The sequence below is a fragment of the Sander vitreus genome, chromosome 6 (genome assembly GCF_031162955.1).
Source record: "Sander vitreus isolate 19-12246 chromosome 6, sanVit1, whole genome shotgun sequence".
In the NCBI taxonomy this organism is placed as follows: Eukaryota; Metazoa; Chordata; class Actinopteri; order Perciformes; family Percidae; genus Sander; species Sander vitreus.
In genome coordinates this window covers 29,642,077-29,666,583 of record NC_135860.1, presented here as the reverse complement: position 1 = coordinate 29,666,583, position 24,507 = coordinate 29,642,077, and the positions used below count along the sequence as shown (strand labels likewise).

Sequence of the window (24,507 nt, the reverse complement as noted above, 5' to 3'; positions counted from 1 at the left end):
GGACTCTCAGATTACAGTGTGCACAATCATGTATGATAATGAGGATGAAAAGAATGGATGGAGACACCAGGAGATGTTTGATTGGGAGGAACGGCCTCCCTGATCTGAACCCGAATGGTTGCTGTTGTTATAATTCTGTGCTAGTCATGGATTGTCTATGACAAACACCATGTTCAAACATGAGGATGCTCATAAGTGCGCATGGTACCAGAGCGAAGCCGAGGGTCGATGATCGATTTTGTGATTGTATCGTCTGGTCTGAGGCTGCATGTTTTGGAGACTCGGGTGAAGAGGGGGCAGAGCTGTCAAATGATCTGGTAGTGAGTTGGGTCAGGTGGTAGGGGAAGACTCTGGACAGACCTGGTAAGCCCAAACGTCTAGTAGGGGTGAACTGGGAACATCTGGAGAAGCATCAGGCGTGGGAGAAGTTCGAGGGACTTTTGGTTGGCCTGATTTACAGCCAAAAATATAAAGTTTTTATACCTGTTGTGAGGACATCTAACAAGTGGACCAGTGAAGCTGTGGTGGATGTTTTCAGGACTGCTACCAACAGTGTGGATGAGTACACAGAGGCTGTGACATCATATATCAGCTTCTGTGAGGACAGCTGTGTACCATCACGTAAACTCAGACAGCTGCTGAAGGAAACACTGTTGTTGAAGCAATGTGCTGATCATCTGTCTCCGGTGTTCACAGACATCTTTAACAACTCACTGGAGACATGCCACGTACCAGCCTGCTTCAATTCCTTCACCATCATCCCTGTTCCCAAAAAACAAGGATCACAGGACTGAATGACTACAGACCCATCACCCTGACCTCAGTGGTTATGAAGTCTTTTGAGCGCCTTCTGGCTCTCCTCAAAACCCTCACAGAACCACTACTGGACAACGCAGTCAACATGGCTCTTCATTTCATCCTCCGGCACCTGGACTCTTCAGGATCCTATGTCAGGATCCTGTTTGTGGACTTTAGCTCTGCCTTCAACACCATCCTCCCGGCTCTGCTGCAGGACAAGCTGACCCAGTAGCAGAGCCTGACTCCACCTGCAGGTGGATCACAGACTTCCTGTCTGACAGGAAGCAGCACATGAAGCTGAGGAAACACGTCTCTGACCATCAGCACTGGTTCCCCTCAAAGCTGCGTCCTTTCCCCTCTGCTCTTCTCCCTGTACACCAACAGCTGCACCTCCAGTAACCAGTCCGTCAAGCTCCTGAAGTCTGCGGGCCACACCACCTTCATTAGACTTATTTCTGGTAGGGATAAGTCCGCCTAGAGGTGCAAAATTGACCACCTGGTGATGTGGTGCAGTCAGAACAACTTGGAGCTAAACGCACTGAAGACAGTGGAGATGGTTGTGGGTTTTTGTAAGGACGCATCATCTCCCAGGACTTCAAATGGGAGCTGAACATCAGTTCCCTCGTCAAAAAAAGCCCAGCAGAGGATGTACTTCCTGCGGCAGCTGAAGAAGTTAAACCCATCAAAGACAATGATGGTGCACTTTTACACTAACATCATTGAGTCCATCCTCATCTCCTCCATCAGCATCTGGTACGCTGCTGCCACTGCTAAGGAAGAGGGCAGACTGCAGCCTATCATCTGCTCTGCTGAGAAGGTGATTGGCTGCAATCTGCCGTCTCTCCAGAACGCTGAGGCGGGCAGGAAAGATTGTGGGCGATCCCTCTCACCCCGGACACAAACTGTTTCAACCCCTCCCCTCTGGCAGAAGGTTGCGGTCCATCAGTTTCTTCCCTTCAGCAGTCAGCCTTTTTTACAAGGCCCCAGACCTCCACTGACATTGACTCTTAACCCCATGGGACACTGTTGACCTCAATGGAGGAGGTAATTGGGCAGTAAAAGGAGCACTCTGAGGAACTCCTCAATCCAGCTAACACACCCTGAGCTGGAGGCTGATAGCGGATTGCCATCATTTTCCCTGGTGGAAGTCATTGAGTTGTCAAACAACTCCACAGTGGCACAGATGAGAGCCATCCAGAAATGCCAAAAGATTTGGGTGTGGAGGAGTTGTTTTGGATGAAACACCTCTTTAACAGTGTGTGTCATGGAAGTAATTGAAATTGCAATTTCCCCTCTGGAGATCAATAAAAAGTGTGAATTAAAGAATATATATAAGGTTTCATGTTTTCTGTTTCTGTTCAAGTCTGTGGCAGTACCCAAGGAGTGGCAGACCGAGGTGGTGGTTTCCCTGCTCAAAAAGGGGGACCAGAGAGTGTGTGCCAAACAACAGGGGTATTACACTTCTTAGCCTCCCTGGTAAAATCTACTCCTAAGTGCTGGATAGGAGGGTTCGGCCAATAGTTGAATCGCAGATTGAAGAGGAATAATGCGGGTTCCGTCCTGGTTGTGGAACAATGGAACAGCTCTTCACTCTCGCAAAGGATCCTGGAGGGAGACTGGGAGTATGACCATCTGGTCTACATGTGTTTTGTGGATCTGGAGAAGCCGTATGAACGGGTCCCCCTGGAGATACTGGGGGGCCCTTCTTAGGGCTATCCAATCCCTGTATATCCAAAGTGAGAGCTGGTTGGACTGGTTCAAGGTGGGAGGAGGCAGCAGGCCTGCCTTTTTGCATCATCCACATTTTCTTCAAAACTTGCTGTTTTTAGCATGTAGCTTGAAGTTTGTTGTTTCCTGAAGTGTAGGGATTTTGAGAACGGCAACACACAGAGAGAGGAAGGTAAGGGACTAAGGCAATTATGCTGTATATATATATATTAGGGATGTCAAAATAACGCGTTAATTTCGATTAATTAATCTGAGAACAAATAATATTCCATATTGACGTTTGACCCAGAGCCGTTCTAGCCACCATTGGACTGTAAAATGAAGGAGGGAGACGAGAATGTTCTGCCTGGATCATTAATTGGAACATTTACTTGTAAAAATCTTCTTCCTGCCAACCCTGGCTACTGAAATCTGGTGCCACCGATATGTCTGCACTTCTCTCTGATGCTCTGAAACACAAACACCGCTGCACATGACGCTAGTTAACACTATACTCGACAGCAGCTAACGTTAGCCTACCGCTAGCTAGTTAACACTATACTCGACAGCAGCTAACGTTAGCCTACCGCTAGCTAGTAGCTGGATTAAACACGGTTAAAATGCTAACAGCTAACGCTAAACGGTGTAACGTTTGACTATGTTTTACTGTAGAGGATTCAACACCGGGATGTAACAATCTGCAGCTGCCGTCGGAGAAACAACACAGACGGTGCGTTCAATGAAGCTGGTAAACTACAGCCTCGTGGTGCATTTGAAGTTATTGTAAATGTCCTTTTCCCATCTGATGGTTCAACAGCAATTTACTACTGAAATTAGTTATTATTATTGTTATACATTATTATTAAATCATTTCATTTTGACCATATGGCCTTAGCAATAAACAAGCCGTTCTTTAATGCCACCAACTGTTGTTTAGTACCCTTTTTTTTTCTTTTCTTTTTTTACTTTCTTAAAAAGTATCGGTTCAGGCACCGTTAATTATGTATGCGATTCATTTCGATTAATTAATCACAGAGTATGTAATTAATTAGATTACATTTTTTAATCGATTGACAGCCCTAATATATATGTACTTCCATTGATCCAAACTATGTTTGTTGTAACTCAAACTGAGCAATGGACATGCCAAACAGTCACAGTGTAAAATACTGAATGATTTCTCACACTCCAACAGGAAAAAACTAAATGTTGTAAGACCTTTATCATTAGTTCTACCAACTCCTTATCAGAATCAACTTACGGTTAATGGTAGCCAAACTGAATAGAGAAGAAAAACTTAGATTGATTGATTGATTTATTGACTGTAAATCTGATCTAAAATTATCATCCAGCCTGATGCAGCAAAAAACAACCGACACGGTAATAGGTTTGTGAACTTAAGTGTTTGCCTTTTATTTTGTCACATCTGTGTAAAGATGTCGCTCATAGTGATGGACACAGAGAGTTATCACCAACTCTGCAGTTCCACTCAGCTCTAGTCAGGTCTGGTTAACTTTTATTTATATAGCCCAATATCACAGATCGGCTTTATGGCTTAGGCTTTACAATCTGTATGGCATACAGCACCCTCTGTCCTCAGACCCTTCACATAAGGAAAAAAAAAAACCTTCAATAGTGAAAAACCTCAAGAAGAGCAGCAGAGGAGGAATCCAGATATGCAATAGATGTCTATGGAGCATTTAGATGTTCCATGCAGCTGAGCTCAGGAGTAAAGATAGTTAAGTACCAACAGAAGAAGAGGCTAAGCAGATTACATTGCAGATGTGATACACGCCTTTACATGCTGCCTTCACTGCTACATGTGAGGACTGATGAACTCTAGCATGATGTCATCACTACCGGCCAATCGGATTGCCTGCTGAACTTGTTGTTATAACCTGAAACAGATGACTTAAGTTGTCACTGTTGAGTCTTCTCAGTGGTTGACACAGCAGGATTTGTTTTGTTCTCTATGTAAGTGTGTACTTGTGTGTTACATGACATCATACATGTAATTACTGAATGTGTGTGTTTGTGGTGTGTGTGTGTGTGTGTGTGTGTGTGTGTGTGTGTGTGTGTGTGTGTGTGTGTGTGTGTGTGTGTGTGTGTGTGCACTGACCTCCAATAGCTTCACACCTCGACGTCATTTCCCAAAGCACAAGGGCCATGGAGTAAATGTCGGTCTGTTTAAACGACTCTGTGTTCTCGAGATTTAGCCGGGCCTCCAGCACCTCCGGAGCCATGTAACGCGCCGTACCCACCTGCAGTACAGAGATAACAGGAGGGGTTAACACGCACGCCCGCACACACGAGCGCGCACACACACACACACACACACACACAGAATAGCAGCATCTCACTCTGGAACATCACCCACATATCAAACCCTATATGAGCCTGGAGGTGCGTGATGTTGACCTTCTTCCATTGTCTGGCTTGTGATTGGTTGCTCTTGATCCCACTTTGGGCTTAGGGAGGATATCAAGTCCTTTAAAATCAAAAGGCTGAAGTTCAAGAAAAGTCACGAGTAATTGGTGTTCAGGTCAAGTCGAGCTCCAAGTCTTTTTTGATTTTGTCAAGTCAAGTCTGAAGTAATGAGATGCTGCTTGCATACCACTGGTGCTATACACACAGGAGTCAGCTGATGATGTGTTGCAATGTTATGAGTAATGTTATTGCATGTATCAGTATTGATTTGCATACTGGTGCGGGATGCTGCTGGGTTTTATCAACATTATCCAACCAGGAATCTGCGACTAATGATCGGTCATATCAGAATCAGGAAAGTCAGGAAACTAAAATACTGTTAATGTTACACAGCATCACTTTTACCCCTACTTTAATAACCCTCAAAGAACTCTTAAGTTTAGCACCTTTGTGAAGGTGAACAAGCTTTCTGGCTTATAGTTGCAAAAAATATTTACACTGACATTAATATCTTCTGTTGCATGCAGAACTCATTTTTTATGCAGCACAAAGAACATTTTGCAGATGCCCATGTTTCTTCACAGGTTTTATACAGGGGGACCACATGAATGCTCACGGAGGTTAAAATTACAACCTACCTAAATGGAAAACAAGCTCACAGCCACAGATCATAATTTGAACATTTGAATGGATAAACCAATGCCACAGAGAACAACTGTAGAGAATCTCTGTTTACATTCTGCTACTGACCAGGAAGAGACTGAGGGGTGGCAGGTGGTGGTGTGCTGAGTCATAGCCAGCTTCTCTCTGTATTTGCGTCTACAGTGTGTGTGCGTTTGTGTGAGTAGAGGCTTCACAGGTGTCTGTTTTAGAAGTTAGTCAACACTCCCTGTCACCTGTCCCTGCTGCCTTCCGAGCCAGTAAATTATCAATCATAAATTAGGATAGTCACACAGACAGACTGAGAAAGAGATTGAGAATGAGCTGAGAGCTGCCTTTAGGGAGCTTGCATGTCACAACAAAGCCTTCACATCTCCGTTCATCCCTTCTTCAGTCAGCAAACATGATGTATCCCAACAAAACACACAAACACACACAGTCAGCTCATATCTCACCAAAACCAAAGTGGACTAAATGCAGGACTTTGAGGGCAAACAAAGGGAGTTAATACACTTTGTTTTCAAACAGGTGTAGCAACGTACAGCATTAAACGGCTGACTTCATGGTTTGTACTGTCATATTCAGTGGGGCAAAGTAACTAAGTATTCACCAAGAACTGTAATTGAGTGCCCTTTATAGGAACCTTTACTTATGCCTTGAATGAAAACCACTGTACTTTACTGTATATAAAGTAGGTAAAAGTAGCGAGCGAGGACCAACAAGTCCTAAGTCATGTCCCAACTCAAGACCAATAAGGGTACGTTCCTCCAGCTAGATAGGCTTGTTCCACCTCTCCACAAATTATATAAAAAAACAAAAACAAAAAAAAAACATAAATACATGACACCTGAACAAATACTGTTATGGTCAAATCTGGTCAGTAACTTCTGTACTCACATTCTGAACCTGTAACAGCTGAAGGTCACATCTCTGCAATGGTTTACTTATGTTTGGTTTTCTTAACGTGTAGGTCACGATTAAAACTCTGAAGTTGTGTTTGCTTTTATTCGTTGCAATAAAGTGGCTGTGTGCTTCACACCTACACATGAACCTGCTTTAAAATTAATATTTTGGCTTTTATTTGTTGTATAAGCACACATTGGCCCACACTTTGGGCTTAGGGAGGATATCAAGTCAAAAGGCTCGAACCGCTACATCAGTAAAATCCTGTTTAGATTACTGCAATTCTCTCCTCTCCGCTCTCCCACTCAAACTCCTCCATAAACTTCAACTGGTCCAGAACGCAGCTGCCCGGATCATCACCAGAGCCCCAACCATCCAACACCCCCCCCCTGTCCTTCAGCAACTGCACTGCTCCCCTATCAAACACTGCATAGACTTCAAGATTCTCCTCCCCAACTCCCCCCCCCTACCCGTACTCTCCGTTCTTCCTACTCCATGCTCCTCATCACTCCTCTTGCATCTGGCCATCCAGAACCTTCAGCTGTGCAGCCCCCCCCTGCCTCTAGAATTCCCTCCCACAAGCCATCAGTGATATCTGACTTTCTCCCCGCATTCAACTCCTGTCTATAAACCTAAACCCAAACTGCCATACTCAGTGTAATGTGATAGTATTTGTCTGATGTTCTTTGCTTTGTAATTCTGTGTGGTCTTTGTTTTACATCTGTTTTTATCTTTTACTATTTGTTTGTGTAAGGTGTCCCTGAGTATCAAAAAAGGTGCCCATAAATAAAATATATTATTCAAATGCTGGTAACATATTGATGTATTAGTATTAGCAATCTAATTAAGTTACAATTTATTAGTAACAGGGGCCATTTCTCTGCAGAACTTGTACTTTTATTTTTGTTAATTTGCTAAGAATGTTTCTTAAAGTGACTATATGTAAATTTTTTATGTTTCTGAAGCTCTGTCATTTTCCATACAATGATCATAAATGACCTGTAACAGCAAACGAGACTAACAGTGAAAAGAATGATAGTTTTATATAGTTTGTAGTAAGGCATCTGCCCGGGTCTGATTATTCCCGTAAAGTCACAGAATGATTTACGGCAGGTAGACGGCGCTACAGTCACACATTCTGATGGGTCACAGATTTCGGTGTATCACCGGAAAAACCCGTGCAGCCAGTTGTAGTTATGGCTGATACTGGGGCAGGACCATCACAGAAAAAAAGGAAATTAAACGAAGAACAACTAAAAGATAAAAGGGAAAGGGAAAGACAACGGGCGAAACCGAGTCACACTGGGTCGTGCTTAATAATAATAATAATAATAATAACTTTAACATATGATTAAGTCCCCCTTCCATTTAGCGTGGATGTTTTACTCCTTTTAGTCCGTGTTTGTGTTGGCCTACTATTAGAGCCTGGCCGATAAAGGAATTTTAAGACCGATATCGATACAAATATTTGGTGATTTAAAAAAACGACATTCCGATATATCGGCCGATATGCTGTATATAAAAATAAAAATCCAGAAACGCGTAACAAAACATAAACAGATTTCCCTAACATTAGTTATTTGTAGTTATTTATGAGTCCTCATTAAAAGAATATGATAATGCAGTTTAAAAATAAACTTGTTTGTTTTTATTGTCACAACAGAACAGGGGAACATCAAAATATATTAAAGTTCTGATAAATAAAATGTATGAAAATACAAACTAAAGATATGAAACTAAAAGGGTTAAACACGAGTGTTGCTAACAGGGACGTTTGTAGAGAGCCCTCTAGTGGACAAAGTATGCCACGCCAACACTCAGAACGTGGTTGAAGGGGGTTTTCGTCAAAGATGGAATAGAAGTGCGATGTCTCACTCTGTAGCTAAAACAGAGAGCTCAACACACAGGGTGAAAAGAGGAGCTGCAGCAATGTGCAGTACGACAAAAATATGGTGTTTTTTTTTTAATTAAACCACATAAACCTGTTCTGGTACAACCTCTAAATACAATTATGAACCTGAAGATGAGCATAATATGAGCACTTTAAGTAGTATTTCAACAAGTAGTCTTAGATCATAAATGATTACTGTGGACAAGTTGCAGTAGATAGTTTGGTACTCTTTAGGTCGTTTGCTGCCATTCCGATCTAGAAGACTGCAGGTTGAAGTTGAAATACAAAAGAGCAAATGTGCTCTTTCAACTCAGTCTCTGGATAAAATTATCTATGAAAATGAAGACTATTAACTTACATAATAAATAAGAAAAGTAATTAAAAAAGACTTTTAATCTGACCTGTCCACTGTTGGCCAGGTCATCCACAGACAGAGTGCTGTCTAAACGGAGTCCTAGGCCAAAGTCACAGAGGCACAGCGTCAGGTCGTTCTTCACCAGGATGTTGGAGCTCTTCAGGTCTCGATGGACTATGGGCACCTTTAGGCACAATACAAGTATGGGGGTCAAAAGAACTAATTACATTTTAAAAAGAACACATTATAAATAAAGAAATGGCATTAAGGCTTTAGACTTTTTGTCCTAACTAAAAATGAAACACAAAATAAATACTGTTTATATCATGGTCTGAGTGAACACTCGATTCTGATTGGCTGCAGGGTGTCCACTGAAAAGTGATATAGGACACCTAATAAGTAGTTCCGGTAAAACTAACTGTTTACCATTCCAAATTAATGCACTAAAAATCTGAAAAAAAATCTGAATCTTATTTCCAACACTGAGTGTAGTCCTTCAGTGCCTCGTCCTCTGAACTGGACAACATCAACCCTTCCATAGATGTGATGCTTTGTCTGCTATGTTGTCACATATTCACACAGTCCTACCTTAAGGCGTCCACAGAGGAGGCGGTCACTGTGGAGGTGGGCGACACCCCGGGCCAGAGACATGCTCATCACCTGCAGCTCCTCCCAGCTGATCACATGATGCGTCAGGTGCTCCTGGAGGGCCAAAGGATGATGGGATTGGTCAAATTGCGAATTTAAAACAGGTTAATAAAAAAACTTATCAACTATCAACTGTGGTGGAATGTAACTAAGTTAATTTACTCAAGTACTGTACTTTAGTACACATTTGAGGTACTTTTCATCTGCTTGTACTCCACTACATCTCAGAAGGAAATATTGTACTATTGTACTCCAGATTTGCTGCTTTTCTTTTGATAATGTTAATGTATTAGTAATAATGTTAATAATGTTAATGTTTTGTAATAATTAGTGCTGTCAAACTTTTTATCTATTCTAAATGTCCCTAGATTTCTTTTTGGCCAATTATTTTTTTCTCATTTTAATGCTCTTATCAACATGGAAAAGTGGATCGGCTTGCTTTGTGCTTTTGTCGCCTGACTTTGACGAGGGGGCAGAGAATTGGCATCAGCTGTGTGCTTGGCCATCAAGTGGTATTTCAGACTGGACGTGCTGCGATGATAGCTCAGTTCACAACGACAAAACACACAGATCACTTTGGTCTCGTCAATGGAACCATTTGACAACTTTTTAAAAGTAAACTTTCCATTCAGCATCCATTTCGGCGTCTCGCCCTCGCCATCCACTCAAAACGTAACGTTAGCCTACTACTCTTTGGCAGGCTCGCAAGCCCAAACAAGTGTGTGCGCATTGTTTTGTTTCCGGTCTAGCTAGATCCGGTGTGGTGTTGTAGTTTCTCTAACGTTAATAGTTGTTGCAACAGCATGTGAAAAAAACTACAAAGTTTGCTAGGCCAAACAAAACGTTAATCTCAATATCTCAATAAAAAAAATTGATGCCGTTAAAATGGGTTTGCATTAACGCCGTTAATAACGCGTTTAACTGACAGCACTAGTAATAATGTTAATAATGTCAATGATTTGAAATAATGTTAATACGGCAATAATGTTACGACGTTTCATTTCTGGGATTGTTCCGTTGCCGTCGGAAATTCCGCCAGATGTCCGTTACCTTCCTCTTTCTTTGTGTTGGCATTCTAAACTCTGGTGGATTTGTGAGGACTATGGTTAACTGCTCCTCAGATCTCTGCTGGGTAAATCCAGACAGCTAGCTAGACTATCTGTCCAATCTGAGTTTTCTGTTGTACGACTAAAACTACTTTTGAACGTACACGTTCCACCAAAACAAGTTCCTTCCTGAGACTATTTAGCAGAGGCACTGTTGCTCCGTCCGGCGCTTAGCGCCGCCCAAGACGATTGTGATTGGTTTAAAGAAATGCCAATAAACCAGAGCACGTTTTTCTCCCATCCCGGAATGCTGTGTGGACTAGCCAGACCCTCCTCCGTGGCGCTGTGGAGGAAGGTCTGACACGCGAGATTAATGTATTGGTAATAATGTATCCATCCATCCATCTTCGTCCGCTTATCCGGGGTCGGGTCGCGGGGGTAGCAGCTCCAGCAGGGGACCCCAAACTTCCCTTTCCCGAGCCACATTAACCAGCTCCGACTGGGGGATCCCGAGGTGTTCCCAGGCCAGGTTGGAGATATAATCCCTCCACCTAGTCCTGGGTCTTCCCTGGGGCCTCCTCCCAGCTGGACGTGCCTGGAACACCTCCCTAGGGAGGCGGCCAGGGGGCATCCTTACCAGATGCCCGAACCACCTCAACTGGCTCCTTTCGACGCGAAGGAGCAGCGGCTCTACTCCGAGCTCCTCACGGATAACTGAGCGTCTCACCCTATCTCTAAGGGAGACGCCAGCTACCCTCCTGAGGAAACCCATTTCGGCCGCTTGTACCCTGGATCTTGTTCTTTCGGTCATGACCCAGCCTTCATGACCATAGGTGAGGGTAGGAACAAAAACTGACCGGTAGATTGAGAGCTTTGCCTTCTGGCTCAGCTCTCTTTTCGTCACAACGGTGCGGTAAATTGAATGTAATACCGCACCCGCTGTGCCGATTCTCCGACCAATCTCCCGCTCCATTGTCCCCTCACTCGCGAACAAGACCCCAAGGTACTTGAACTCCTTCACTTGGGGTAAGGACTCATTCCCTACCTGGAGAAGGCACTCCATCGGTTTCCTGCTGAGAACCATGGCCTCCGATTTAGAGGTGCTGATCCTCATCCCAGCCGCTTCACACTCGGCTGCGAACCGATCCAGTGAGAGCTGAAGGTCACAGGCCGATGATGCCATCAGGACCACATCATCTGCAAAAAGCAGCGATGAGATCCCCAGCCCACCGAACTGCAACCCCTCTCCACCCCGACTACGCCTCGATATCCTGTCTATAAATACTACAAACAGGATTGGTGACAAAGCGCAGCCCTGGCGGAGGCCAACTCTCACCTGAAACGAGTCCGACTTACTGCCGAGAACCCGGACACAGCTCTCGCTTTGGTCGTACAGAGATTGGATGGCCCTGAGAAGGGACACCCTCACCCCGTACTCCCGCAGCACCTCCCACAGTATCTCCCGGGGCACCCGGTCATATGCCTTCTCCAGATCCACAAAACACATGTAGACCGGTTGGGCATACTCCCAGGCTCCCTCCAGGATCCTTGCGAGAGTAAAGATCTGGTCCGTTGTTCCACGACCAGGACGGAATCCGCATTGTTCCTCTTCAACCTGAGGTTCGACTATCGACCGAACCCTCCTTTCCAGCACCTTGGAGTAGACTTTACCAGGGAGGCTGAGAAGTGTGATACCCCTGTAATTGGCACACCACCCCAGTCTGCCACTCCTTAGGCACCGTCCCAGACTTCCACGCAATGTTGAAGAGGCGTGTCAACCAAGACAACCCCTCCACACCCAGAGCCTTAAGCATTTCTGGACGGATCTCATCAATTCCTGGGGCTTTGCCACTGTGGAGTTGTTTAACTACCTCAGCAACCTCCACCAGGGAAATTGACAACAATCCCCCATCATCCTCCAGCCACCTAAGACCCTAAGACCACATCCTTGAGGCACCTAAGACCCTAAGACCACAGCTCCTCACCGCAGCTTCAGCAATGGAAACTTTGAACATTGTCCACTCGGGTTCAATGCCCCCAGCCTCCACAGGGATGCACGAAAAGCTCCGCCGGAGGTGTGAGTTGAAAGTCTGTCGGACAGGGGCCTCCTCCAGACGTTCCCAATTTACCCGCACTACCCGTTTGGGCTTACCAGGTCTGTCCAGAGTCTTCCCCCACCCCTTGACCCAACTCACCACCAGATGGTGATCGGTTGACAGCTCCGCCCCTCTCTTCACCCGAGTGTCCAAAACATACGGCCTCAGATCAGATGAAACGATTATAAAATCCATCATTGACCTTTGGCCTAGGGTGCTCTGGTACCAAGTACACTTATGAGCATCCCTATGTTGGAACATGGTGTTCGTTATAGACAATCCATGACTAGCACAGAAGTCCAACAACAAACAACCACTCTGGTTTAGATCAGGGAGGCCGTTCCTCCCAATCACGCCTTTCCATGTGTCTCCATCATTGCCCACGTGCGCGTTGAAGTCCCCCAGCAGAACTATGGAGTCCCCGACTGGAGCCCCATGCAGGACTCCACTCAAGGTCTCCAAGAAGGCCGAATACTCCGAACTCTTGTTTGGTGCATATGCACAAACAACAGTCAGAGTTTTCCTCCCCACAACCCGCAGGCGTAGGGAGGCGACCCTCTCGTCCTCTCGGTTAAACTCCAACGTAGCGGGGCTCAGCCGGGGGCTTGTGAGTATAAAAAACATTGGTTTGAAAAACATTGTGAAAGGTGTCACCTTTGGCTCTGGGTAATTGTTAAGCCATTTCTTTTCTCTATTTTTACAAGCCAATAATCAATTGATTAATGGAGAAAATAACTTGCAGATGAATCCATAAACAAAAATAATTTTGTTCAAAATGAGCTCCAACTCACCAACTACAACAGTAAAATCATGCGTTTACATTAATGCATGAGAAATAATGATTTAATGATATAATAGTATAGCAGTCACATGGGACATTTATCTTATTATATTTTTACCTAAGTAACATTGTCAATGCAGGACTTTTTCTTGTAATGGAATATTTTCAAAGTGTGGTATTGATACCTTTACTTCAGTCAAGGGTCTGAATATGTCCTTCACTACAGCAATTCACAACATGGAGTAATAATGGCCCTCTCATGCTGGGTTACACGAGAGCAGCCATCTCACCTGTAGATTTCCTCTGTGGTGGTAGGCAGTGATGAGCCAGTACTGTTTCTCTATCTTCCTCTCCTCAGCTGTCAGGAAGTGGAGGACGTTCTCGTGTCGGAGATCTGTGTTGGAGAAGATGTCCTTCTCATTCTTCCAGGAGGCGTACTCCTCATACGGGAATATCTTCACAGCTACTGTTTCAAACTGATCTGAGGTGGTCTGCTTCAGCTTAGCCTTGTATACCTGGGCAAAGCGACCCTTTCCCACCTGAGACGGGATCAAAAAGGTATGATATTAGTAAGAATTGAAGTCAGGGTGGCTTAGAGAAGAATGCTCCACAAAACAACTCTGAAATACCACTAGGTCTGTACCAGCAGATCCAGCTCTATAGGCAGGGGCTCAGTGTTGTGGTTCAGGTTGTTGGCATGCGTTGAGCTGCTGTCGGACCTATCGTCATCCATCATGATGGCACATGCATCACTGCAGTCCAGCCCACCAGCTTTCGGCTTGCGCTTCTTTTTGCTGCTCTCCCATTCTTGGTTCAGGCGTCGTCGGTAGGCTCGGTACCAGAAGAACATTCCCACAACCACAATGCCCATCACCAGCAGGGGAAGCAGGCTCACTAGAATCACCGACACCAAGGGATCATCCGGAGTTGGATCCACAACTGGAAAAGCAGACAGAAGATGAGATGAATATAAAAGGTGGAGAGTATATGGCGTGAGACCAAGAGTCTCATCAGGGACAAAAAACACTGAAAAGAAATCAAATGAGACAATTGATGTTGGATTACATACAAGATTTAGACTATGGGATACACTATGCACAATCAGCGAAATATGGAGGGTAAACCCAAAAGTATTTATGACATACCCAGATTTTATTTAGCTACAAGCAGGTTATAGAATTCAACCATCGAAGCGCTAAACTGTTTGTGACATTATGATTGAGTCAGCCATGAAGATTTGTAAAAAATGTATGTAGCATGTGCAGATTGTGGTGAACACTGTAAACATGAGTCAGGATTTTGCTGTCATCCCATTTCTTTTGGGTGGTAGCGTGTGCAGGGTTGGCCCTGCCTATCTGAAACTAAGACGGGCATTTTGTAACAGCCAACATGGGGATAACACTGTTAAAGAACAAGAGTAGGATAGTGGTCATTTTGGGACTGTTAAAAGTTAATGCAAACTTGACTTCTGCCATCTAGCCTTCCATTGAAGCGAACTGATTAGTAGCTTAGCAGTAGCTTCGCTTAGGTTGGTTAGGGTTAACCAGAGAATTTACAAGTTGGTCGAAATCTATGTTTCAAAGTTTAACTGCTTAGGAAAGGAGCGGCAAGTGCTTACAGCAATTGTGTGTGAATTTAAACTTTCAACACAACAACTCTGTTCCTATAACATGGCTATTAAAACTGTAGCACACATTAGCCAAATTCAATGTACAATCCTTCAGATTTCGGTCCTGGTTGATTTGGTGACACCTGACACCTACTGGTGGTGACAGCAGGTTTGGCAAACACTTCTAAAGCAGCTACTATGTCAGAAATACAACAGTAGAACTACTGTATAAAAAGTTTTTTTTGATAAAGAAATCCTTTTTCCACGATGCCATGAGCAACCGAAATCTTCATGCTGCACACGGTGCAAGCAGTTTTCCACACAACAGCAGGGCACATTGAGAGGACTGGGCTACCTTGTTGAGAAGTTGGAGGTGTGCAGCCTGTCACATGCAGCTCTTCATCTAACAGCACACTGTTGTTGCTTCTTCTTGTTCCATTCCTCCCTGAAATATTTAAAACTGATCAGCTGTCAAATCAGCTGCGATCTCAGCAGGGAGCTGACTTTGTCCTCTGGTAATGGGACTACAGTGTGAGTAGCCTTTACAGCTTCATGAGCTATAGCATTAACTACCTCCTTTGACTCTGACTGCCAGCTCGGACAAAACGGCAGCCAACCATCAGAGTTCCAGCGGCGGGGAGAAAACAGTGGAGAGTCTGTTTGCCTCGGCTTGGCCTGGCCGGCCTGCTCTGCTCTAGCTGGGCACCTTTTCAAAGAGTGTCTCACTCAGTCACATAGGCTGGCTGGAGGAGCTCAGACCAAGGACTGACCCTTGAAGAAGTTGCACCACCATGCATCTATTTTGCATTCAGGACCCCTTGGCGTTACTTTCTGCTCAGGGAGTCCCGTGAATTCAAACAAAAATTAACGTTACTTGGTTAGGTTTAGGCAACAAAACTACTTAGGTTTAGTAAAAGATTGTGGTTTGGGTTAAACAATTTCCATTTGTGGTGTTAGTTAAGAAAGTTACCTAAGGAACGTTATGTTAGAAACTCAACTTATGTAACTACGTAACTCCAAAAAAAGTTTCACACAAACACTGATTTTCCAGGTAAAAGACCTGTGTTTGTTTGATGACATGAGCATGTTCATGCATGTCCAGTCCAGTGTTGTGCATACTGCTGTAGTGTCAATGTATTGTAAAAGTAGCTACAGCTAAGCTAATGCTATTGAGAAGTATTTAATTGGGTGACTCTCAATTGACATTATGAGAAAGGAGCCACTAAATCACACACGTGTTCCTTGATTAAGACACATGCACTTGGTAATGAAGATAAAGTTATGAAGATATACACAAGGTGTCTTTGGACTTCTAATTAGTGCAGTTAACTTTGCTAGTATTACAATCCTTGAGCTACTGTTATATGGCTTTATATCATCGCATTATTATCGTCGCAACATTCATATGATTACACTAACTGTAAGTCTGATTGACATAGTTTAACTTACCTTGTTTTAAAGAAGTGATTGCCTTTGAATCCATCATGTACTGGGCATTCACATATATATAGCCTGTAAAGGGATGAGTCTGTGTGATCATGCAAGCTAATATTCACAGTGGAATGAATATCTTCATATCTTCATCTTGTTTTTGTCTGTGTGTGTGTGTGTGTGTGTGTGTGTGTAAAGCATTATATCTTTCTGAAATAGCTTTGGGCAAAGCCGCGGATAAAATGAATCAAAGCTACCGAACACAGACTTTAAAGTCTGGTAGTAACTACCAGACAGTCAGACACTACTACTTAAATTCCATGTGTCTGTACATGTGTGTATGCTTTAAGTCTTTTAAGATTGCTTGGAGGTTTTTGAGGTTTTAGGTTTATTTCCTTGCTGTATTTCTGCCATGATTAGAGTGCATGAGTGCGTTCATTCGAGCTAGTAACAACCAATCAGACGGTGCCAAGACAAGCTGCTAATCCGACTCATGTTGCCTTTTCCAATCAGTATGCCAGAGTGTTCTCATGCAGTGCTCATGGAGGTTTGACACATCATTCCAACTAATAGACAGATCCTTGCCACCAGGATGCAATTACTGTACATGTCTTGTGTGTGTGTGTGTGTGTGTGTGTGTGTGTGTGTTTCAGGATGTGTATGCTGGGATTTCAAACGCTGCCATCTCTGACTCACACTCTTATGTCTAACCATCAGGGGACCATTGCTAATTACTTGGATCCTCACACTGTTTGGTGAATAACAAAGTTGTGAGTTGGATATTAAAAAGTAACAGTTTTCCTTGGAAAATGACAGAGCCAGACATGATTTCATGTTGGAAACAGGTGATGGGTGAACAGATGGAAGAAATTTTAAACACTGAGGAGGTTGAAGCACACTTCACTGTGCCAGTTTGTATTCTGCGCCAGAAAAACAATTGTAACTAGAACTGCAAGCAGTTATGACGGGGCCCAAGCCTCCGACGTCAGTCACCCCCGACGCCAGTCGCCCCCGATGCCCCGGGGAGCGCGCGAAAGCGGAAACACAAAGCCGGGCGGCGGGGAGGCAAACGTCGGTAAATATCGAGCCGCAACGTCTGCGGTACATCGCCGTTGCAAATGTAGCGGTCAACAGTTCACCTCCATGCATATACAGACTACCTTTAACAATTCTCTACAATAAACAAACTTCTTAATCCTCCTGACCGCAGGGGACAGCAGAGAGAAATGAGAGAGTGACTGAGAGGGTGGAGGGGGGGAGGCAGGTGTGGTGATTTAAGGAGCAGGGGAGGTGGTCAAGTTGTTGTAAATGGTGTCATAGGCGCCGATTTATGTTTCCCTCCGTGAGTGCTTCGTGGGAAATTAAGAATCAATGACACCAACATAACCAATCACACTATGACAGATGCTCCACATTTTTTATCCTATCAAAATTATTTTTATCCTATCAAAATTATTTTTATTAACTTTTTATTTTAGCCCATCTGGAGATGCTGCCTGCCAAATTTCGTTCAAATCGGTCGCACGGTCTAGGAGGAGTTCAAAGAAGTAGGTTTTTGATAAATCGTGATTTTTCACGCATAAAAGTTTAGGCGGAACGCATGGATATATGGTTTTAAAATGTCCGGTGTACGGTGTAGGAGTTATAGGGCCAAACACGGTTTATTCTGCTATAGCGCCACCTAGTGGTGGAAGTGGGTGAATTGATGCGCCTGAGGTCCTTGCGGAGTTTGGGACCAGTCCTGAAAATGGCAACCCCCCACCATGTACGGTTTAGGCTGTAGTCGGAGTTTTAGGCGGAGAAGAATAACGAAGAAGAAGAAGAAGAAGAAGATCAATCAGTAGAAAAACAATAGGGTTCCACAGCCCTGCTGTGCGAACGGCATAGCTTTGCTATTGCCGGTTCTTACAGACTCGGGCTTGGACCCCTAATGATGATTTAAATATCATTATTCATGTTGACTGGATCAAACATTCTCATTTAACCAGTGCTTAATTTGTAAAGTGGGAGGTCCCGGAGCGCAGAGCCACGCAAAACGGGGGTGGAGGTAAAATAACAAAAAGAAACATACACTGCCTACGTAGCTTCTCTGACTAAAAAAACCTAACGCTGTGTGTACATCAGGGCAATGTTTATTTTAATTTCAGAACATGCACTGCATGGGTACGAAATGTAATGTCTCCACATTCTTGATCGGCGGAAACGATTTTTGTTTGTGTGGGATCCGACTGGCCAGCGTATTTGAAAAAGTTAAGCAAATTTTGTTGTCTTTTTGACATTTTTCCCCTGAGTGAAACAAGGCTAACAGCAATCTCAACCAGCATGTGTCACTTGAAGTGCCGATCCCCCCTCCCTCAAACCGCATCGAAAATGCAAACACGAGATTTTTGTGGCACTTCAATGGGGAATAAAGACTAACAAGACAGATAACAACATTGAACACTACACAAACAGTAATTTATTTTTTTCATTTAGGTGACACAGGAGGTGCCGGATCCAATAAAAAAGGTTCTGGATCCAACGTCGGAGGTGCCGGAACATGTTCTGGCGTGTTCCTGCTCAAATTAAGCCCTGCATTTAACTAAAGCCATAGTGGTTACTTTCTGATGTAATAATAATAATAATTGATAAATTATAATTTTGTTATTACTCAATGACATAATTTATGTACATCAATGACATTTCGCTACCTCAGAATAATAAGGTTCTATCTGCGTTCAGATCAGTTTTGAGATATTGAGGTTTAAAGTTTTAGCATTGCAAATAGCAAAACTGACAAATGGAGCACATTTCTTTATAGCACCAGAGTTACATATACCATGAATGTATTCCACATCTGAGATACCAAAATTCTACATGAATTGTAAATTAGGGTTTTTGAAACAGGTCAATTGTAGATAGAACCTTTTAGTTCTACAGACTAACAGCCGCCTTGGAATTATAAGGTTCTATCTTCAAAAACAGCAAAAGGAACAATGATTATCAAAGAATTTTAACAATTTACTTATACATACTGTTGGACTGTTCAATTTATATAATAAAAAGTTAATATGTTAAATCTTCATGCATTCATGCACTTAATGTGCAACACAATATTTTTCCAGTGCGTCATTTTTCCTTTCATCGTTTTTATTTAAGATAACAGTAAGTTAAATGTAAATGAATGATTTAAAAAAATGCATGGTCTGATGCATGTCAGGTCCTTCAGTTTATCAGTCTTTTCAGTAGAAAAGCAAAACGAGTTGAATGAATATTTAAAATTAAAAATGAGTTGATAAGATATGAAAATAAATACTAAACAATTTAAATGTAAAACGAGTCATACAACATTACACATAGCAATACTGCTACTCATTCAGATAAAAGTGATCAGAAATGTTTTGCTAATTAACAAGGTATTTCAAACCCAAGACTGGTTACTTAAAATGGAGCTCATTTGAGATGCTGTTACTTGCAATGAGGAGATAATCACTACCAAATAGGCTATGTTACCAGGCTATTGATAGTGTGCTAATGTTAATTTAGTAGCCTACATGTAATTTAGCCATCATTTTGAGACAAGCCCTAACCAACAATGGGATTATGTTGAAGTAATGTCTTTCTTTCTCATGCTTTTGGATTCTGCTGAAGTCGAAGACAACTTTTAAAAATAGCTAATGTTAGCTAACGTTAGCTAGCGTTAGCTAACGTTAGCTAGCGTTAGCTAGCAGTAACTAGTCTTAGAATATGATGCAAATCAAGTTGGATATGACGTTTGGCAAGGAAATGATGGGATATGACTGAATTTCCACTTGTAGTTGCATTATAGCGTTTGGATTTTGCTGAGGACAACTTTGAGACTTAGGTCATGTTAGGTAATGCTAGCTAACGTTAGCTAACGCTAGCTAACATTAACTAGCGCTAGACAACCTGGCACCATAAAGAAACAGTATTTGATTGGTCCTACTGTAAATATTCCAAAAGACGATTGGACCACAGATAGAACCTTATAACTCCAAGTCTGAGTGTAACTTTGTAGAATTTTGTTTTCTGAATAAAACGCCCAAAATTAATTTTATTTTTAAAAAAACACCTTAAATAATGTTCACAAGTTATACCAGGGTAAGAATATGTAAATAACTCAATTTTGACAAAAATGTCATATAGAACCTTATTATTCTAGGGTAGCGATTTTTGCATATTTTCCTGAAGTGCGTTGTGAATTCTCCTTGCATCTTTCCAAATATAATAAACTGCTGATGCTGACACGTGGCATTCACCAGCTGCAACAACAACGGTGAACATGTGAAGGATGATGTCATGTCTGGCAGGTGACAGCTTTATGATGATGCTATGTACTGATAAGACACTGCTATAGCTCCACGACTGACCTTGTGGCGCTTTGATTTCTCATAGAGTCAGTCATGGAGTTCATACAACCAAATATTAAGAAGAGGTTTTAAGTGTATTTACATTATGAGAAAAGTAAAAGCATTTCTCAGGGCCCAGTTTGGATGGATTCTTCAGTTAACACATCAGCATTTAGAGCTGCCTGACAATTTCAACATGTTTCTAATACTTATTAATTTCAAATCAAAATGTTCAGCATGTGGTATACGGTATTATTGCACGGTACATAATATGTTAGATCTTTGACAATTGACAATAGGAAGCCTTTGGTATCAATAGGAACCAGGTTGGAATATGCAGTGCATCATGGGATGGGTGCATCCATGGGGAACAGTAACATGTTCCTACAGAGCTGTGATCTAATAAAGAGTCACACACAGTTTGTTGCTGTGAAACTACATGGGGACAGAAAAGTTAACGGAGCGGGGGAAGGAGCTAGCAGAATGCTAACGCACCCAACGCTACCTTTAGCATTTGGCCGAAAACAATCAGGTGTTTACTTTGATACATTGTATAGCAGACAAAGCTACAATCAAATACAAAAACATCTGCCTAGTCTACAACAGTCTCCATAACACCGCTCCTTCTTTAAAGGTGCCCTGCCACACAAAACCGTTTTTACTTGTATTTTTTTGAAATATGTTAGGTCCATATGTGTTTGTTATGTGGTGAATGTGAAAATGAACTGCTACCTCCTCTGTCAGTTCTAGCCACTGAAAAGAAATACGCAAAGAAATCAGGCCAATTACAAAAGCTGGTCGGTCTGACGTGGTGTTGCCTGACCTCATTACTATTCATAAGCTCGCCCAGTTGCACTGGGTAAAGGATGCTGATAGCCAGGCTCTCATTGGCTAGCTGTTAGCCAATCAGCGTCAAGCAGCTTAGCTCATTGAATATTAATGAGAACTGGCACAAATCGAGCTGAGTCTTCCTGCAGGCTTTTTATACCATGCTAGAATGGCTTGAAACAAGGTAACCAAGGGTTAGAGTCCATGTTAGAACTTCAGACATTACCACAAAGTCAGGGTTTCCCGCAGCACTTTGCAGTTAAGGCGGCCGCCTTAACAACACACGCATGCCACCTTAACTAAGTCTTCAAACTGTCCTGTTTGAGGGGCTGTAATGTACTGTCGCATCAACACAGTCTGTAGGAAACAAGGTAACGGCGAGTTGTCAAGATACCACCAATCACAACAGAAAGAGCATTTGCTGGCGGTGAGTGTAACTGTCGTTTATTCACATTTAAAGGGATAAATCGCCATTTCACCGTCGCGTGACGTTTATCAACAAATGTGCGGACAGCTGGGGCATGCCCGGGCAGAGACGGGGTGAGCGGACTTACCGGAGCGTTGGCATATGGCAAGCAGAGAGCATTTATATATGTTTCTCTGTCCTATTCTTCACATCAGTGAGGCTTTCTTCTCTTGTTTCAACGAAGTGAATACATGACGAAGTGACTGGAACTATCCATCACCTCTCGCGCATGAATTCTCAACGTCCCGGCTGCTGCCCGGTCTTTGAGACACACAGCTGTTGTCTGTTTTTTTGGGTTTTTTTTTATCACTACACACGGTTCACAACACACGGTTAGTTAGCGTAGTTAACACTACACACAGTGAAATGACGTGTCCTGTTTTTATTTCACGCATACTATCTGCTTGAGTGTGTGAAGCTATGGGCTGAGCTCTGTTATCTCAGCGCAGTTTGTTTTGGAGAGCGTGTCACGGAGGAAATGGGAGCAATGCGAGTAAAACTATTACAGCACATACCCCCCCCCCCCCAGTCAGATCACCAGAAGCACCACACGAGGTGAGCTTCTAATCCCATTCAGGAAAAGCACATTTGGTCAATTATCATTTTCTGTTACAGCAATACAAAACTGGAAATCACTGCCCTCCACTATCAAAGATATACATACATATCACCTTTACAGCACGCAGCAGATAGATGTCAGCTCTGTGAAAAGCCTGAATCCATGAATGTTTGTTGGTCATCAATGTTCACCATAACTGTCAAATAATCTGTTTGTGTAGGGTTTAGGTAACTTTAAATGAACTAATTAAATTAGTAAATATTTGCTGTTAAAACTCCAGTTTATCATTGCACAGTTATGTTTGCATTATGTATGTGTTACATGTCACGACATGAACCTTGTATTAAAAAAGTTTTTCATTCTTTCCCATTTTTCCCTCGCATAAATGTATAGAAATAACCTTCCTTTATCCAGGCGGGCTTTGTGTTATGTTGGGGCGTGGAGGGTGGTGACACTGATTAAAATTGAATATCACACTCACTATTTACTTGTTATGGTAACTGCGTTGCCTTTACAACCCAAACTGCCTGATAAAGCTGCCTATCTACTTCCTCACCCCATCTCAGTGCCTCACCTGGCCTTCTTGTTTCCCTCCTCATGCATCTAAGAGTCATTTCTCTATACAGCAGGCTGCTGTGTGACTGAAAGACTGGTGTACTCACTGAAAGCAAGCCATGATTCCACAGTTAAGGAGGAACTATAAAAAATAAGAATACAAAAATACAGATCTTGGAACATGCACAGAGACACTTTTTCCTTTATCGCTCCATATCCATACTTTTTTTCCTCTTCCTCTTGGTTGGCTGCATTAAGAAGTCATTCTAATTATTTTTCCCTTTTTTATTTTTATCTCTTGTTCTTTATCATCAAAATAGAAACACCCCCCTGACTTCAAAAATCCCCACTTCATGTCATGCGGAAGATTTCATTCATTATGAGGAATATATCACAATAACCCATGAAGTGAGTTGGAGGAGATCAGGGACATCTGTGCAAAAACGCAGACTGTACCAGGAAAGGAATCCATGTCAGACATGAATTAGTTCTACCTTCTTCTCATTCCTCACATAGCGTGCCTCAAAGAATATAAAACAGACTTACACAAGAGCACAGCTGTAAATATAGCACTAAAACAAATAGCATGTTACTATGACAAGGCAGTATTTAATATCAATGCTTCCCGTCTCACTGAAACTAGTTCACAAGCTCCAAATATGTAACTGACACTGGCTGAGAGGTGGCATTAGTCTGCTCTCAATCATCTGTACAGGATCTTAATTACGAGGCCTGTCAGAGTGAGAGCTCATGGATCCTATCTATATCTAGATCCATCCTCACCCCTCCATTCTCACTCCTCCATCCTCACCCCTCCATCCTCACCCCTCCATCCTCCATCCTCACCCCTCCATCCTCACCCCTCCATCCTCACTCCTCCATCCTCACTCTTTCATCCTCCATCCTCCCCCATCTATCCTCGGGGTAGGAATAAGAGCTTTGAGACGGCCTTCAAAAAGGGGGGCCAGAATGACTTCTGGTTCAAGCGAAGCGTCAGAATCCTCTTCCAGTGTGAAAACTGAATTGTGATGGGTTTTAGAGTAGAATCATTCAGAGTAGATGTGGTCACCTGCCTCCTTGATGATGTAAAAAGTGAGTAACCAGCGACTGCTTCTTGTAATTGTTGTGCACATGACCGTAAAGAACTATAAACTTGAAGCATGTGAGCGGAGCACGAAGGGGCGCAGGGCTTTCGTTCGGGAAACAGAGTTTGTGTCCCAGAAGAAGTCCAGGGGAAAACACAAGACTTTCACCCAGGAAACAGGTGTTGTCCCAGGAGTAATACTTAATGAGGGCCACTGTTTTAACCCAAACACAATCTTTTCATCTAATCTTAGTCGTTTTTTGGTGTCCAAACTTAACTTGTTGCCGAATTGACGGCCACATTTTGTCGGCTAA

The 24,507-nt window shown here is 43.0% G+C and overlaps 1 protein-coding gene across 2 annotated transcripts in view; it reads right to left on the bottom strand.

Moving 5' to 3' along the window:
- Positions 1 to 24,507, bottom strand: part of LOC144520051 (TGF-beta receptor type-2-like) — a 52,134-nt gene that overhangs the window by 8,292 nt on the left and 19,335 nt on the right. For both annotated transcript variants that reach the window (XM_078253663.1, XM_078253664.1), the window contains exons 4-8: positions 13,956 to 14,251; positions 13,603 to 13,851; positions 9,330 to 9,443; positions 8,788 to 8,925; positions 4,625 to 4,766 (exon numbers count right to left, since the gene is read on the bottom strand). In XM_078253663.1, the coding sequence (XP_078109789.1) occupies positions 4,625 to 4,766; positions 8,788 to 8,925; positions 9,330 to 9,443; positions 13,603 to 13,851; positions 13,956 to 14,251 (939 nt within the window). The remainder of the gene's footprint in view (positions 1 to 4,624; positions 4,767 to 8,787; positions 8,926 to 9,329; positions 9,444 to 13,602; positions 13,852 to 13,955; positions 14,252 to 24,507) is intronic.